This window comes from Argiope bruennichi, chromosome X2 (assembly GCF_947563725.1).
Source record: "Argiope bruennichi chromosome X2, qqArgBrue1.1, whole genome shotgun sequence".
NCBI classification, from domain to species: domain Eukaryota; kingdom Metazoa; phylum Arthropoda; class Arachnida; order Araneae; family Araneidae; genus Argiope; species Argiope bruennichi.
The window spans coordinates 52,462,182-52,480,523 of record NC_079163.1 but is presented as its reverse complement, the minus strand read 5'-3'; the positions used below and the strand labels follow the sequence as shown (position 1 = coordinate 52,480,523).

The following is an 18,342-nucleotide window of genomic DNA, read 5'->3' as shown; positions in this document are numbered from 1 at the left end:
ACAGAGAGTGGGAAACATTTAGTTCTGAACTGAGTCAATTGAAAAATTTAAACATAGATCGTCATGTGTTATGTTCTGAAGCTCTGAAAGTAGACCCGATAGGCTTCGGAGATGCTTCGAAAAATGCATACGGTTGTGCTGTCTACACCAGGTCTTTGTCAAGGTCTGGTGAGATAAAGGTGTCAGTCTTATGCAGCAAATCTCGAGTTGCTCCCATCAAAGAAATTAGTATGCCACGTTTGGAGCTGTGTGCAGCGGATCTGCTTTCCAAGCTTACCGTTAAGGTTCTGTCATCCTTGCAACTAGACATTCATGGAGTATATTTGTACTCGGACTCCACCGTGGTGCTTGCTTGGATCAAAACTCCACCTACAACTGAAAACTTTTGTTGCTAATCGAGTCACTAGGATTCAAGAGTATACTAGAAACTTCCAATGGCATTATGTAAAAACTGCTGAGAATCCTGCAGACTTGATATCACGAGGAGTTTTTCTTTCAAAGATCCAACAGTTGGACATTTGGTGGAATGGACCGTCTTTTCTTTCATCTAGCAACTGGCCAAACTTCAATGACGATCCTAGTGTCTCAGATGGTGAATATCTTCTTGAGGTGAAAAGAACTGCAAAGAACTCTGAACTGAATAAGGATCCTATGATTAATCTTTCCATTTGTTATAGTCCTGGGTTTTTAGAGTGTCTATTAGAAATAAGTAACAATTATAGTAAAATTGTTCGTGTTTTAAGTTATGTTTTCAGGTTTGTCAAGAACTTAAGAAGAGCAGTGAAGACCACAGGTCCACTGAATGCTGAGGAGTTGAACTACGCAGAGACATTTTTAATTAAAAATGTTCAAATCCAAGAATTTGCTATAGACGTCAATAATCTCCAAAAACACCACTATGTGCTTCCTGGTAGTAAATTAAAAACTTTGAATCCTTTCTTGGATTCTAAAAGATTGTTAAGAGTCGGGGGACGGTTGGGTAATAGTAATTTTAGTTTTAATAAAAAGCATCAAATAATTTTGCCAAAAGGCCATAGATTAACTCTAATTATAATAGAACCTTTTCATAATAAATATTGACATGTTGGTGCTTCTTTTTTGCTGTATCTTGTTAGAGAAAAATTTTGGCCTCTAAATGGACGTAATAGCTGCTGAAAAATCGTTCATCAATGTATCATTTGTTTCAAAGCCCAACCAATTGCGCCTACTCAAATCATGGGCAATTTGCCCAAGGAAAGAGTGTCTCCAGATTTTGCTTTTAATTGTGCTGGTGCCGATTTCTGTGCGCAGTTTTATATTAAGAATAAAGCTCAGCGTAAAGGTGCTTTACAGAAAATTTAAATTTGTATTTTTGTGTCTTTTTGATTTAATGCTGTCCATATAGAAATTGTTTCAGATTTGACTTCTGATTCTTTCATAGCGACTTTAAAAAGATTTATGGCTCGACGAGGTAAATGTTCGAAACTGTTTTCAGATAATGCTAAGAATTTTGTAGGATCTAATAAAGAAATTAAAAAACTTCATGAAATGGTTAGAAAACCAGATGAAAAGCTGGCAGGTTATTTAGCTGCAGAAGGCATTGAGTGGAAATTTATTCCACCAAGATCCCCACACTTTGGCGGTCTTTGGGAGGCAGCTATAAAGTCATTTAAATACCATCTAAAAAGAGTTGTTAAGGGAATAAATTAACTTACAAAGAGTTCTTAACGGTAATTGTGCAAATTGAGGGCATTTTGAATTCTCGACCACTTTGTCCCTTTGTCAGCTAACTAGGACGATTTTGAGGTTCTTACTCCTGCACATTTCTTAGTAAATAGATCTTTAACCTCTTTAAATGAGCCTGATTAAACAAAAGGTAACTAGACTTGTACAATGTATGTGGAAATTTTGGCATCATAATTATTTAAGTCAATTACAACAGAGATCTAAATGGATGTTTGACAAAAATAATGTAAAATTAGGAGATTTAGTGTTATTAATCAAAGATAATTTGCCTTGTTATAAATGGGCTATGGGTAGGATAGTTAAAATTTATTTTGGTGATGATAAGAAAATTCGTGTTGTTAAGATTAAAACGCAGTCTAGTACTTGTAAAAGAACCATTTCTAAAATTTGTGTATTGCCTATGGAACATAATTAATTTGTAATATTTAATTTTGAAATTTGTAAGTTTTGATTTGTTATTTCTTTAAGATACTGATTATTATGTTTCTTGTGTGTTTTTACTAGATTTGTGTAATAGTTGTAATATCGTTTATGTTATTGAACATTGTAATCTCTTGAAACCCTGGGGTTTCAAGCTGGGGAGAATGTTACAGCTTCACGCCGATAGATGGCGTATCTGTCGAGTACAAAGTTTTTGTTAATTCTTTTTTGTATCTGAACGTAGTGTGTGTAAGAATGATTCTGTGATCTAGACGTGGCATCTAATTGTGAGTGGTGTCCTAATCTGTAACAGTCTACCTGAAGAGGCACAAAAAATGTGTCCGAAAATAAAATGGAGTTCACCAGAAAGAAACGAGTATTATTTGAAGAGAATTACACGGATCAAGTAAAGAAGAGAGTTCCACAAGAGGTCCGTGACCATTTTTTGACGTGTGGGGGACATTAGTCAAACCCCAAGATTTAGCGGACAAGCTAGACGAGTACGAGTGTGTTCGAAAAACTTATCGGAGACCATCGAATCCAAATCCCAAGGCACATCAATAAGTAAATGTTAGAAATAACGCCTTTAGCCGCGATAACAGAGACTGTAATAGTAGTCCTAAACAGACGAAGCAAGATAAAGGTTTAACACGGAATCGATACGAACCGAAAAACCGTCCAAAGTTTACCTGCTATTTCTGTGGAGCGGATGGTCATGTAAAGAAATTCTGTCCCAAGCTTTTAAAGACGAACTCAGATTAAGATAGCAGAACCGTGGACCCAGAACCGATTACTAAGGAAACGGCAGTAGTGGCTAAAGTGATGTCTCATAGACGACCTTCTCTTGTTAAAGGTCTTTGTAATCTAGAAAAGATACGTGTAAGTGTGAATGGAAAGCCTGCAACAGCTTACTTGATTCTGGCACTGAAATAACTGTAGTCAGAAGAGATCTATTGACTGATTTTCCTATGGAAGATAAGGCTTCAATTTATATAAAAGACATTTTTGGTCCAGCAGAGAAATGTTCTCTAGTCAATATTCCAATGGGTATCATCGTTGGCAAAGATGGGAATATGATTCACCAAGAAGTGCTGTGTGCAGTTGCTCTTACTCTGGTGGATGATGTCCCTTATTTCTGGGGGCAACAGTACAAGTTACAGGGTGTTCAAAAAAATTATTTCGTTGATATTTCCGAAAAGAACACAGAACCGAAGAAAATTAAAAATAGAGAAATCGTCGATGAAACAAGTGATGACAACCCAATCTTGGGTAGTGAAGAAATAAAGGCATTATCTGTGGAAAATTCAGAAAAGAATGCTAAAGAACTATCAAGGTCGGACGAATTTCTTAAAGATCAAATAGATTGTCGAGATTTAGAATATGCTAGAAAATGTGCAAATGAAAAGTCCGGAGGATTTTATTTCCATAGTAATTTTTTTTTTTTTTTCACAAAGAAAAAGTTTTAGGGGAATCCGTTGCTCAACTAGTTTTGCCTAAGAAGCGTAGACTTGAAGTTCTAAAGTTAGCTCACTGTTCAGTATTTGGACGTCACATGGGCGCAAGAAAAACTGCTGAAAGAATAAGGTATTCCTTTTACTGGCATGGAATATCCAAAGATGTCAGAGCTTTTTGTCAACAGTGCAAAGAGTGTCAGCTAGTTGATCAACACACGAGATGGGCTGAGGCAGTACCACTGACCAGTTTAACTGCCAAAACTACATGTGAAGCCCTGTTAGCCATCTTCATGCGGACAGGTGTGCCTAATATAATAGCATCAGACAATGGGACTAATTTCAATGCTAGTTTGACAGAAGAGTTTGAAAAAAGAATGGGATCCAGTCCAAGATTTTCGACACCATTGCATCCAGAGTCGAATGGGCTGGTAGAAAGATTTAATCAAAAGTTAAAGCACATGCTACATCATGTCATTTTGGAAGAGCCACGTACATGGCATACAAAAATACCGTTCATTTTGTGGGCCTATCGAGAAGTCCCCAACAGCACGACCGGCGTAGCACCTTTTCAGTTGTTATATGGACGAAAACCAGAAGGACCCTTTTCTTTTCTGAGGAATACTTGGGTGACAGATGAAGAGGGTTTGCAGTTGGATACTACTCCAGTAGCTCTTTATATGGAAAAGCTTAAGAAGCAGTTAGAAGACGCCGCTGGGAAAGCAAAATTGATTTCAACAGTACAGCAAGAAAGAATGGCTCGTTATTACAATTTGAGATCTACGAAGAAAGTCTTTAATCCAGGAGGCAAGGTAATTGTTCTATTACCTGATTCAAGAAACAAGCTTTTAGCTAGATGGCAAGGTCCATGTATCATCGAGTCACGAAAGAATGAACATTTATTTTTAGTGAAGATGCCTGATGATAGTCTGAGGCATGTGCATCAAAATAAAATGAGAGAATTTATTGCTAGCTCCGGAAGTGTGAACGTCATATTTGAAGGGGAGGAAGAATTTAGCGACATCGAAAATACTCCATTGAAAGAAGACTCCTTTTAACAGGAAGTAAAATCCGTAGTCTCACCTGACTTATCAATTACGCAGCAAGGAGAATTGGAGACATTATTAAAAGAATTTGAACCCCTATTCAAAAGACCAAAGCAACCAGTTGCAATCAGGGAGCATGTGATTGAATTTTTTTACCAATATTACTATACGGAAGCCGGATTCCTACAATGTTCCAATGTCTTATAGAACAGAGGTGGATAGACAAGTGAAAGAACTGTTGGACATAGACTTGATTGAAACTTCGAATGCAGACATTACATATCCTATAGTATGTGTGGCGAAGAAGGACGCATCCGTTCGAATGTGTATTGACTATAGAGCCCTTAATGCTGTAACAAAAGTTCCTAATTATCCCATGAAAGATGCACAAGAATTAGTTTTTACTGCGGGGATGGCTCAGTGGTTATCTTGTCTAGATTTGCTAAAGGGATATTACCAAATTAAAATGAATGATGAGAATAAAATTTTAACAGCTTTTTCTACTTATAACGGAGTATATTAGTGGAAGGTTATGCCTTTTGGTCTATCGGGAATATCGGGTACATTCCAAAAAATAATGAATAGTGTTCTTCGAAACCATTCTAGTTATGCTCAAACTTTACATTGACGATATAATAGTGTACTCCACAACATGGAGCGAACATTTAATTCATTTGAGAAATGTATTGCAAGAATTAGAAAAGGCGGGGTTTTCTGTAAATTTTAAAAAATGCACTTCCGCGGCCCGAGATTTACAATTTTTAGGCCAAAAGATAGGAAGTGGTAAGCATACCCCAGACGAAGAAAAAATTGCGGCAATAAAACGCCTAGAAAGGCCAAAGACGAAAAAGAAAGTAAGATCTGTGTTAGGACTAATGAGATTTTATCGATCATATATTCCTAATTATGCGGAAATCGCAACCCCTCTAACTGAACTAACCAAAGGAAAAAAATCAGGAGATGTAAATTGGGGAAAACGCGAAGAAGAATCATTTTTTAGGTTGAAAAAAGCTTTATGTGAGGCGACAGCGTTAAATGCCCCTGATTTTGGTAAACCTTTCGAAATTCATTCAGATGCTTCTGATTATGCAGCTGGTTGTTGTCTAACACAAAAAGATGGAAAGGGAAATTATAAACCCATCGCATTTGTAAGTCAAAAATTTAACAAAACTCAAAAAAATTGGTCAACCATTGAAAAGGAAGCTTATGCCATCTTGTTTGGATTTAAAAAAATTGATAAATGGTTGCATGGAACTACGGTAGAAATCGTAACTTATCATAATCCATTAAAATACTTAATTGAAAAAAACTCCAAAAAGCCCTAAATGAATTAGGTGGGCATTGGCTTTGCACCGATGAAGTTACAAAATTACTCATCGTCCGGGAATCTTAAACAAAGACGCTGATGCTTTATCTCGTCTACAAACTACAAATTAGTTCTTTTTCTTGTTAAAATTAGTTCTCAACATCCATTGTGTAAATGTTTGTTTTGTTCATTTTTTATAGCAACATATGTACGCTATATTCTTATGCCGTTTAGTTATTTTCCATATATGCATTCATTTTTATTTATTATGTATGCTATGTTCTTATTTCGTTTAATTATTTTTCATATATATATATTCAGAACTTTCATTATTATTTCAATATGTGTATGAGATGTTCTTATTTCGTTTAGTTATTTTTCCATATATGTTCAGAACTTTGTCCAAAGGAATCAGAGAAAAACTTTTGTCGTTTGAAGACCAGTTTTTTTCTTAAGGGTGGCGTGTGAGGGCGCTGCTGATGATGAGAATGAAAAAACGAACTAAAGGGAAGAGAGTGAAGGAGTAAAACGGCTGGAGAGACGGTGCACGGAGAGATTATTGATGTTTGGAGCTCGATGATGTTCTTGTGTTAAATTTCTTTATATTTTTCTTGTATGTTACGTGTCGTCCTAAGTGAATGTCAATTAAATGTTGTTAAAAATTAAATTTGGTGTCATACTAATTATTCTAGTTTACATTTGCTAATGGAAAGGGCAGTCTCTGCCTTACTTATCTTTACAGATGAGAAATCGAAATTGAGAAAGCTCGGCAGCGCCGACACTTTCATCGCAAAGGAAACCAAATGGTATCTTAGATGTGTTCTATTTTTTTTAAATATAAATCACAAGTTGGCTCTATAATATGTAAGCAAACAAATTGACACACAAATTTAGATTTATAATATACTGAATTATTATCCTGCTAACTTTCAAACAAGATAATTAAATTAACGCTAGTTAAAAAATTTCAGAAATCATAAAAATAACACTTATAAAAGAAAAATATAATCAACCATTAGTTACAAAGATATGTTTAAAGTAAAAAACAGGAATTTAAAAAAAATAAATAGAAGTATAATATTTTTAGTCACATCAAAAATGTAGATTACAATCCATCTTACTTACTTCTACAAATAAGATAAGGGATATGTAGGATGGTAAACTGTATCACCCAACTTTGATCTTCTGACCATGAGGACACATTCTGATCTAATTATTAAAGTAAGGCCAAGCAGAACAGGCAGGCAGGTGGTTCCAATCGTAGGTATCTGTGATTAAAGCGAAATTAATGTAAATATTTGGTGTTCAAAGGGCAGTGAGGCAAACTCTTAGTTATAAAAAAAAAAAGTAATCATGCAGTAAAAAGTTGTCAAATGTCACATTTGTATTGTAATCTGACAAACCCCTTTATGCAAATTCTGACTCAAACATTGAAAAAGATCAAATGTGCTATATACACCAAATAGAGTTGAATGCCAAAGTAAAACACTGATTGATTGATTGAAATAGGATGAGAATGGGATTTTTGGCAACAGAGGCCGTTATCTCCTAATTCCAAAAGAGTTCATTCAATAAATGTTAAAAAAAACTTCGGAGATTGGAGAAGAATCCAGAGATACAACTTATTTGAAACAGCTTTTTAAATAAACGTTTTGAAAGAAGAACAAAAATAAAGATCCATTTTAATTTTTGCAAAAAGATTTGACCTATGATTTGTGTATTTGGAACAAAACAAGATGATATGTTCAATGTTATTTTCAAGATTACAAACTTGGCAGAGAGGGTAATTATGTAATCTAAATCTACTAAACAGAGCTGGAGTTATAATCATCCAGGTAAAAAGTCGTACAGTCATGATACTTTTTCTTCTATTTTTGAGCCATGGATTAAGGAAAAACATGGTGGGAACATCGACAATAGATTCTTGATATTTGCTATTTTGGAAAATGTGATACTTTTTTTGTAGTGAGATTTCCTGATAATAAGAAATTAAATCTTCTTAAGAAATCCACTCAAGCAATGGGCGTGACTCCATGATCATTTTTGCGAGTACATCCGCCTTTTCATTCCAATGTATCTGTGAATGTCCTGGAGACCACACCAAGCATATTTTCCTATTTAATTTTCTCCTGGCTTGAATTTTACCAGCTAATCTATGAATGACTTTTGGAAATTTGATTGCAAAACATTTTAATGCTTGAAGGGCCGGATAGTTGTCTATCAACAAAAGCAGATTTTTTTCTGTAACTGAAAGTTTATCCAGAGCTTGACAAAGTACTTCCACTGTAAATATGTAATTGATGGCGTGAATTCTATAGACAAAGGATTGGTTACAAGCGATACTCGCAATAGAATTGAAATATTGAGATTTGGATGTATCCGTAGCGATAAAATAATAATCTCGAAATCGTTTGCATACAGTTTCTTCAAAGAGATTCTTGATCATGTAACTAGGAAGAGCTTTATTTTAAAAACTAAAGTCTGAAAGATGAATTTCGCAAAAATTGTTTTGGGAGACAATGGGGTCTGGCAAACCAATGATATGATTTGTAGTAGCATTCAGGTTTGCAAATAAATTTTCAATTATAATTTCGTCTTTTTTAACTACTTTGATTCCAGGATTGGAATTATGATGATAAATAGGTGAATGAGTGTCATTGGCAAGTTACTTGAGAAAGAATTGCACAGCTAATCTTTTAATTCTTTCTGATAGCATTTCCTGACCCGCGATTGTCATTAGGACAATATTTGGGGTCCATTTAGGCAGCCGAAGTGCTATTCTAAGAGCTATAGTTTGTATTGAATTGCAGGCTTTGTATTAAGTTTCGGAGAATTTATTGATAATAGAGCTGCTATAATAAAATAGACTTAAAATGCAATTATTGGTTAAGTTTACGATATCCGTTGTTCTAGGCCGTAAGTTTTATACGTTATAGATTTTAAAGCATTAATTTTTCTGAGTGCTTTAGCTCGTGTATTTTTTAATATAATCCCATTTTGGTTCATTTTGGAAAAATTGATACCTAAATATTTAATATATTGTTTCCAAAGGGGAGGGAAACCAGCATATGTAATTCGAGGGATCGATTGCAATTTCTTTTTTGATAGGTCAACAATAGAGCATTTCTCTGGGCTGATTTTAAGTTTCCAATAATTATACCATTTGTGGACGTTTTCCATTGTATTTTGCAGCTTCTTTGAAATGTAATCCAAAGATGTATGCGCACAAAAGATAAAAATGTCAGCAGCGAAAATTGAGCATTCCACACCAACATCGAGAGTTTCAAAGAAATCCGCAAGAAAAATTACAAAGAGTATGGGTGATACAACACTACTTTGAGGCAAACCTTTCTGAGAAGTTTTTCTTCTAGAAAGAAAATTTCTCCAACGAACTTGAAAAGTTCGGTTTTGGAGAAAATTATGCATGACCTTTGCAATATTGCCTTTGATACCAAGCTGAAGGCACGTCAGCATAAGACCATCAATGTAAACCGGGCCATATGCACATTTAAGATCTAAACTAATTCCGATAAAATATTTCTTTAGATTGTGAGCTTTTGTAATGGCTGTATGGATTTTATATACCGCAATCTGATTATCCCTGAGGGGTAGGACACCATTCATATAAGGAGGAATTTTTCTCTGAATTATTAAATGATGGGTAATAACGCTGAATCAAAATTCTTTGAAAAGTTTTTGAGAAAACAGAGGTGAGAGCTATTGGTCTATAAGAAGTTATTTTATTTACTCCTTATTAAGATTAGGAACTGGAACAATGATTAAATGTTTCCATTTCTCCGGAATAAAAAATGTTGTAAGAGCCTCTTGAAAGAAGGATGTGATGTTTATTAGATCTGTGATGCTAAGATTTCTAAACCAATTTGCTGTAATACCATCAGCACCAGATGTGGAATTCCGTGCTTTTTTATAGCAGACCTGACTTCCTGTAGGTGACTAGGGGTATTAACAAGAAGTGTGGTCTTCGCTATAATCCAGTGGGATTGGCTCATGCTCGAAACTACTGTCAGCAAAAAGACTGCTTTGCTGAGATGGATTAGCGATAAAACGATTGTTATGCTGAATGAGATTTGACACATTCAATTCTTGGTTTGAATGATTGTAAAACTTGTGGAGTAAATCGAGTAAAACATTCTGGATTTGCAGAAAAATTGCAAATCTTGCCCCAATAATTCCGACTAGTCTTTTTAAAACGAAAACGAAATTTTGCTGCATATTTTTTTGTGCTTTATCCAGTCTGGTTCTGAGATGAAACGAAGGGCTTTTTTTTCGAAACAGAATTTTCAATTTTTGAAATTTGTGACAAGATAGGTTCCACCAGGGAGGATAATTTTTAGTCGGCAATGGTATTATTTTTGTGTTTTCTCTTATAACTTTCGAAATCCTGCGTGTCAATGCATTTAGATCAGTTTTTGTAGCCAAAACTTTTGCCGCTTTCTCCATAATCCGATTCCAAACTATTGTCTTTATATACTTTGCACTAAGCTCTAAATTTGACCATGTAATTATAACCGGGCAATGATGACTTCTAATGGATGAATCCGAAACATAACAAGTAACGCTATGAGAAATAAATGCAGAGCAGATCGAGCAGCGATGCTGATCTAGTACAAGTGGCATATGTAGGGTTCGAAGTATTAAGGAGGACAAAACTGGAATTTTGAAGCCATTCTACGAAATCATTACTTAGAGGAGATGATTTATTTGATCCCCGAAGAGGGTGATGGAGATTAAAGTCACCGAATATAAAAACAGGGACGGAAAAAGAATCAAAAAAACCTTTTACATTTTCTATATTGAGTCCTTGAGGGGCAAGTTAATGATAATAAAATTTAAACTGCAAGTATTTCAAGGTTGCTATTATGAGTAGCACTAATTGATATGTTGTTGTTTCTTATGGCACTTGCCATGGACAAGCCCGCTGTTACGAAGACAACGATTTTAAGCCGGTGGGGGAGCATCTCTTGTTTTTTAGTAGGGCCAAGAGTACAACTTTGCTACGCACGCATCACTCATTCGCTTGCACAACCCCTTTTTACAGGAGGGCACATTCACACATCTCACAGACAGAACAACGGAAGAACAACCATGCCCAAACCGGGACTCGAACCCAGGATGCCCAGATCACGGGGAAGACGCGCTACCTCTATGCCAGGACGCCGGCACTAATTGATATAGTTCTACTAGACGCGCTTTTCGGAATGCCAGTAATTAAACCACCTCCAGGCCGATCTTGCCTGTCGAAATAAAACAAATTTTTAGTTGAACACAGGAAGTGATCTTCCTGCTTGAAGAATGGTTCTTGGAAAATCCAGAATTCGGATGTAGAAAAAGAAGGAACTTTTAGCCATTTTTTTAAAGACCTCTACGGTTCCACTGAACGAAAGTCATTGTAAAAGAGAAAATCAACAAAAAATTAAGAAAAAACCAATTCCAGTGGAATTATGGGATAACAAAAAAGTTTAAAGACACACAAGAGAGGGGAAAAAAGGGGGGGGACAAAAAAGGGAATGAGAAAGTCCAAGAACTAATCAAATGCTCATGCATCCAATTGCATTGGAATAGCAGATGCTTTGCGAAAAGTAGAACATATGGTAGCCAACTTCTTATCTCAGACCTTGAGGTATTCAGGTAGTATAATGTTTAAAGTAAGGTGTCACTAACTGAAATGCAGACAATCCAGGTTTGCTCACCTGTTAAAGATTCGTCAATATTTTAATACCCTAAGCAAAATTTGATTTAAAAAAAGTCTATTTTCTGAAATAAAAAAAAATGAAAATGTTAGTTTTTTTGGTTAAATTAATCAACAACAACAACATTTAAGTTAAGAAAAAAAGTTTTTAAAGCCATTATAACAGGAAGTTAATGTTAATCTAAATAAAGTATTAAATAATACATAGACTGAAAAAATACCTTTAAAACAAATGTATTTGAAATTGGTATTTTAAAACCCACTATTATTAGTGTATTAAAAAACAGAATTATTTGTTTAAATTAAGCCCCACTTTTTAAATTCTGAATTTAACTTTTTCTTAACTTCCCACGACAATGGCCACTGGCATGGTATCAATAATGAGTTCGTGACAACTTTCATTATAGCATCGTATTTCTGATTCACTATTTGGAAGCACAAGTAGTTAAAATAATCAAGCTGACTAACACTGTTTTATTGAAGTTCTATTGAATTATTTAAAATTGATTTTATTTTTACTTTTTATTAAAAAGTGGTTCATTTGTCTTTAACTTTCACAGCTTTAAAGTTGAAAAAACAAAAATAGGGTTGCAAAAAATAAATAAAAATCTTAATATAGGGCATAGTTTTACTATAATATGTCAACTTTTGATGAAGAAAAGATACCCGTTGGATGCCTGAAATGCAGATATCTGTAGTAGTAGATTTAAGCATTTTGTTAACCTTGAAAAGTGTACATAATACTTGAATACATTGTATTCTTGATAATGTATATAATCAGATCCTTTTAAAAAATAAAATAAATAATCAACTTATTTTCAAATTCCAACACTTTTAAAACTTATTAATAATTTATTTATAGGTTAAATTTTAATATCGAGAAAAGGTTTGTTATTATTTATTTATTTATGACATCACAGCATCCACATTCATTCAAATTTATACTTACACAGATTTAATTATATTAAGCTCGGTGTTGATAAGTACTATAACAACTAAGTGGATATAATGAAGCAGCAATTTAACCAACTAAACTTAAAGTATAACCCTAATATTTTACAATCCATAGAATTTATATTTTTTATCAATTTATTGGATAATTAGGGTAATAAGCTTTATTTTAAAACAAAAATCTCTCAATCCTGCAACTTAATCGAAAATCCACCCAATATTTGTTACTGCAACTTAGAAATATTAAAACTGATTTTGACTCTAATTCCATAGTAATAATTACAACTTTTTTACAGGATATCTCCCTTCTAAACTCCTGTAAAATATTTCTAAGTTGCAGTAACAAATATTGGGTGGATCTTTGATTAAGTTGCAGGATTGAGAGATCCTTCTAAACTTCTAATGGTAGACGTTTTATTCTATTTATGTTAGCATTTAATAAATTAATGATTCTTCAAAATTAATACAATGTGTAGTAAAAACTTTAAAATAATCAGAATGTGGGATTTATATATATATATATATATATATATATATATATATATATATATATATATAGAATAGAGAGAGAGAGAGAGAGGGAGGGAGGGAGGGAGGGAGAAATCATCTAGAACAAAGAGGCAGTTGTGAAGGAAGTAAAGGATGGCAAGAAAGCTTATTTTGATAAATTAGAAGATGGCTATGTTAGTCACTTCCTTTTACCAGAATTTCAAATTTGCCTATGAAGTTCATTACATACTCTTTTCAGTCACTCAAGGGAACAGATAAATCCTACCTGTCAATATTAAATTAAACATTCTCAAGCATCTTCTTTCTTTCTTTTTGAAACATTCTTGAGGTTATTAAGACTGATAAGCTTTGTACAGTTTAATATCTTGTTCCATCTCCCTCAATATTCGTCATTAATAATAAAGTTTAGTTGAAAATTTTCACTTAAGATTACTTTCTAACTTATTTTTATTATGACATTTCAATTTCTAAAAAATATTTTTTTGATAGATAATGAAAGCAGACAAACCTAATATGTTTTGAGGAAACCTAATTTAAATATTTTTGTTTCAATAAATATTTATGAATTGTAACTCTATGAAATCCTGCTAGCTTTTCAGTTTGCTACAACTTTAAACTGATTTTCCACAGATAATACTTTTGAATATAAATCTCTGTCAAAAATGATTTTTTTAAAATTTTATTTGTGAATTTTGTGAATTCCCCTAGGAAAATAGTAAATGATTAAGTCATATTGTTCAAATTTGGCGAATATAATTACAATATATAGATAAAATAATTATTTGTAAAAAATTAATAATTATTAATAAAAAGCTCCAAAGAAAAATAATTCATCTCATTTTTTTTTCAAAACTTAAAAACAGTGATTCAAAAGAAACGGATATATTAACAAAAACTAAATAATTTGAAAACTTAAAAATGTCCCCTAAGTGCAATTTACTATTTGCTCAGCTCTTATGTACATAAATTAAAGCATTCTTTAGAAGCAGCAAAATATTGTTAAAAAAAAATTCAGCATATAAATGCACTAACAAATAATATATAAAATTATGTTAGCAATAACAATTTATTATATATTTAGTAAGCATTTTCAGCTAAATTAAAAGAAATTTAAAAAATCAAACATACTCACAATTCTTTTAAAAGAATTGTTTGGGCATATGTTATAAGAACCACCAATGATGTGCACCTTGCTATTAAAAACTATGAGTTCAATGAAAACAGAATGTGCAAAAAAAGCAGCTGAAAATGTGATTATGTACCAAACAAAAAGTGTTTATGAACAGATCAACTTGTTTTCCTTGAGAGTGTAACTAATGTTTCAGTGTATCTATATGGATTGAATAAATTTTAAAAAATAACAGATACTGAACACTGACAGACACTTAATGGGGCTAGTATGGGCTAGTATGAAACCTATTAAGAATGTTAAGTGAGGTAGGCAACATACGTTTAAAACTTTGTTGTGCATTTATCTTTTGAATTAAAAGATTAAAAACAAGCTATTTAAAAACTGTACAAAAAAGATCTTCATAACACAACTATTAAGTTAAGCAAAATTACTGATGAAAAAATATAAATAATTACCTTACAGTAAATTATAAATATGATAGATATTGAATTAATGAAATACCCACAGAATTCAAAAATTAAATAGCAAATGAACGAACTGCTTAGAGAAAGGAAAATTTAAACAGTTGGCATCTAAGCAGAATCTAAAGCAGGAAATAAAATAGAGAATACTGCAATACTAGTCACTATCAAATCAATAGAGCATTCAAATTATCATGCCAATCCTTAGTGAACAAGGACTCTCAGATTTGTACATTGAGTTTCACCTATAATCAGAATAGATTGAGAAGTTTTATTTTTATTTTTACTTTCTCTCTCTCTCTTCAATAAAATAAATTACACACTAAAATATTTCAGTTCTATAAGTTTTTTTTCTTTTTACTCAGTACTTTTTACTCTGAGTAAAAAGATGCCAGTTCAGTTTCTATGAAAATTGTCATTCTGGTTTATGTAACTGAAAGCTAATAAATACAGTATAAACTTTTAGAACTATTAAATAAAATTTTTTGTGATGTGAGCAATTATAGTTATTATTATCAGCATTACATTTCCGCTTATAATTATTTCATCATTTAAAAATTAAATTCTAATTCAAGTATTAGTTTTATGAACACTTATTTTAGCATAAAATTGCATAACATGTTAATTAAAATTATTTGGAAGATCTTCATTTGAAATTTAAAATAACACAAGAGTTCATAGAGATATGAGTTTCTAGATGAAAAAATTAATTTAAAAATTAAAAATGAATTTCAGATGCATCAAGAATCAGAGGTATGTCATCTTAAAAAATATATCAGTTAAAACTAAAGTTTATCAAAGTGTCTCAATGTTTATCAAAGTGTATCAATCTGATAATAACAGAAACTGTACATGAAAGCATTTATTCAATGCCATTTCTCAAGTAATTATTCAAATTTGTTACATTATTGAAACAATTTGATAAGCAATAATTAATTTCAAGAGTCCTGCCTTGGAAAATTAATTTCAAGAAAAAAAATGGCATAAATTTTTTTAAAAAAAATATTATTTGAAATTTTAAAAAAAATCCCTTTAACTCAAATAAATATTAGAATTTAAAAAATAACCATATAAATCAGAAATGATTTATAAATTGATGTATTTGTTAAAAACATTTATCTCAGCTAAAGATGATTCAAATGACTTTTTAATTTAATGTTTCATTAATCATTCCATTCAAGGTATTCTACTTGAGTTTATTAAAAGATTGATTTGGCATAAAACAGAGATAAAATATTTGATATTAAACAAAAACATCACAGGACAATAAATTTAATATCAATGAAGATCTACCATTTTCAATTTAATGGAATATTTTATTAGAGTTGGGTCTAAAAATTTATTGGGTAAAAAGAATTATTTATACAAATTACAAAGTTTTGAGTGATATTGGAAATAAGCTTCTCTTATAAATATTCCACAAAACTTTCATTATTTCTGTCCCTCCCCCCATGAATTTTACTTCTGGCAATCGCAGTTTCAAAAATTAACTCTGCACAATAATCAAACAATTGCCAGCATAATCTTTTACCACTATTCCTAACCTGCCATTTTGCCAACATTCAGATTTCATTGTCGGTTTCATTTAAAAACAGAATATTTCTGTCGTTTGACATTTCATCTAGTTGAATAATATATCTTTGGCTATGACACTACTATCTGATGAAACAAATTTCCTTCATCAGAAAACTAAATATGCTCTGTCAGTATTTTTATTTTACTCATGCACTGCTTTCATCAAAAATCAATTTGATATAAAAAAAAATTGCAATGTTTTTTCCCTCCTATCAAATGCTGACTTTTTACTGAAAAATATAAAGATTTGGCACTTTCTAACTAGAATTCATTTAATGTTTTTTTAATGATACACAAATCAAAACTTCATTTTTTTTCCAGTTGGATGTTCAAGATCATACAAGAAATTACAAGTACTCAGTGAATGAAGATGATTCAATCTTCATTCTCTGAAAAAAACCTGATTGAGATTTCAGTTATGGAAGTCACTTTTACAACTGAGAAATCAGAATCAATAGTATAACAGAATTAGAAACATTCTCAAAAAATTTCAGATATACTGCACTGCTTGAAGTATAATGTTTTAGATTTAATAATTGATAAATGTGTTCCGAAAAGAACAATGATAATCAAACATGTTATAAAAAAATCACAGGCAATTAGATATACATTAATACTGAGAAGGAGAGGTAAAATTTGCCAAATTAAATAATAATATTGAATGCACACCTATCATTATTCCACAATCCATTTTCTTTATTGCACTTTTCAACATCTTGACAAATGCATTCATCTGTAAGAGGCCATATGTTACTGCCTTCTAGTGCTAGATGCATTATCTAGTGCTAGATGCATTTTTTCCCTTCTTCTTTTCATAGAATTTTCAATTAGAGTGATCTATACATTTTAACAAGCATTCATAGAAATAATCTTTAAAAGGCAGCATGAGAGAAAAAGATCTGATAAGAAGTACAAAAATAGCAGTCATATAAACATCTAGAATAAGGTCAAGACATGCTCAGACAATACATATCAGAAATGTGCTGCAGCAGTTCAATTTTAAAATATAAGTGTATCTTACAGGGGTCGGGGGATGTACGGCAAATCACAGAGCAGAAAGCAAACATATGGATGCTAGATGACATACATTGTTATGTTTGCTTTTTTATTGATTTTGTATGAAATGACACCATTTTCTGAATTGCAATAAGGGAATATCTGAAAACACAAATTTTTTGAAAATACATTGTTTCTAACAAGATTAACTTCTTATGCGCTAATTTCCTAACAAGATGAACTTCTTCCACGCTTATTTTCAAACAAGATGAACTTTTTCCACTATTATTTTCTAGCAAAATTAATTTGTAATAGATAACTAAAATGGCAGATCTGTCCAACAAAGCTTCACACGCTTTCTGATGAAAAATAGGAAAAAAGAGAAGAAAATCGCATTATTAAAATTGAAAACTAAACCTATAAATAACTGTCTAGCAAATAACAAACGGCATCCAAAATGCTAGCTGATATTTAACTGCATTGTTTTTAATTAAAAACTGATAAATATAACTTTCCTTAATTCTTTATTAAAGAAATAATAAATTGAAGATATCACACAAAGGGAACACATATTGAAAGTCATTAACAATCTTAAAAATATAATCTAACCTTTAAAAGCCCACGTATCATTCTTAATGATTCTGTAATAAGTTTTGGCTTCAATAAATACATTCAAATGTAATAATAAATCTTTAAAACTATACCCGATCATTAAGTCATTCTTGTTTACACCGTGAGACTTTTCCAGGAACACATTTATGCTTTGACAAGCTAATGCGATCACTTCAGTTCTTAAGAGAAAGAAAGAAATCATAGGGGGAGGGGAGGGAGCTGAAATGAATAACGCCATGAATGTAGTCTTAAAATTCTATGAGTTAGTCTTTTTTGTTATTTGAAATTTCGTTATTTATTTAAATGGAATTGCGTTATAGATTATTACTTTGAGTCAATTACGTAGGAAAGATTCAATGATGCCATAGAGATAGTAATCACTTCTACATGGAATATGGAGTTCATATTGCATGATTTTCTCATAAATAAAGCATATCTACGAACTTG

At 32.1% G+C, this 18,342-nt stretch overlaps 1 protein-coding gene across 3 annotated transcripts in view; it reads right to left on the bottom strand.

The window, feature by feature from the left end:
* Positions 1–18,049, bottom strand: part of LOC129960436 (uncharacterized) — a 34,165-nt gene extending 16,116 nt beyond the window's left edge. Inside the window, exons 1-2 of one of the 3 annotated variants that reach the window (XM_056073868.1) lie at positions 17,988–18,049; positions 7,074–7,216 (exon numbers count right to left, since the gene is read on the bottom strand). Coding sequence is in view for 1 of the 3 variants with exons in the window: in XM_056073866.1 (XP_055929841.1) it covers positions 16,957–17,063 (107 nt within the window). In the remaining 2 variants the exon portion in view is untranslated. Of the gene's footprint in view, positions 1–7,073; positions 7,217–16,956; positions 17,669–17,892 lie in introns of those variants that run through there. The other 2 variants (XM_056073867.1, XM_056073866.1) reach the window with 2 other exon arrangements.
* Positions 18,050–18,342: the final 293 nt, after the last annotated feature.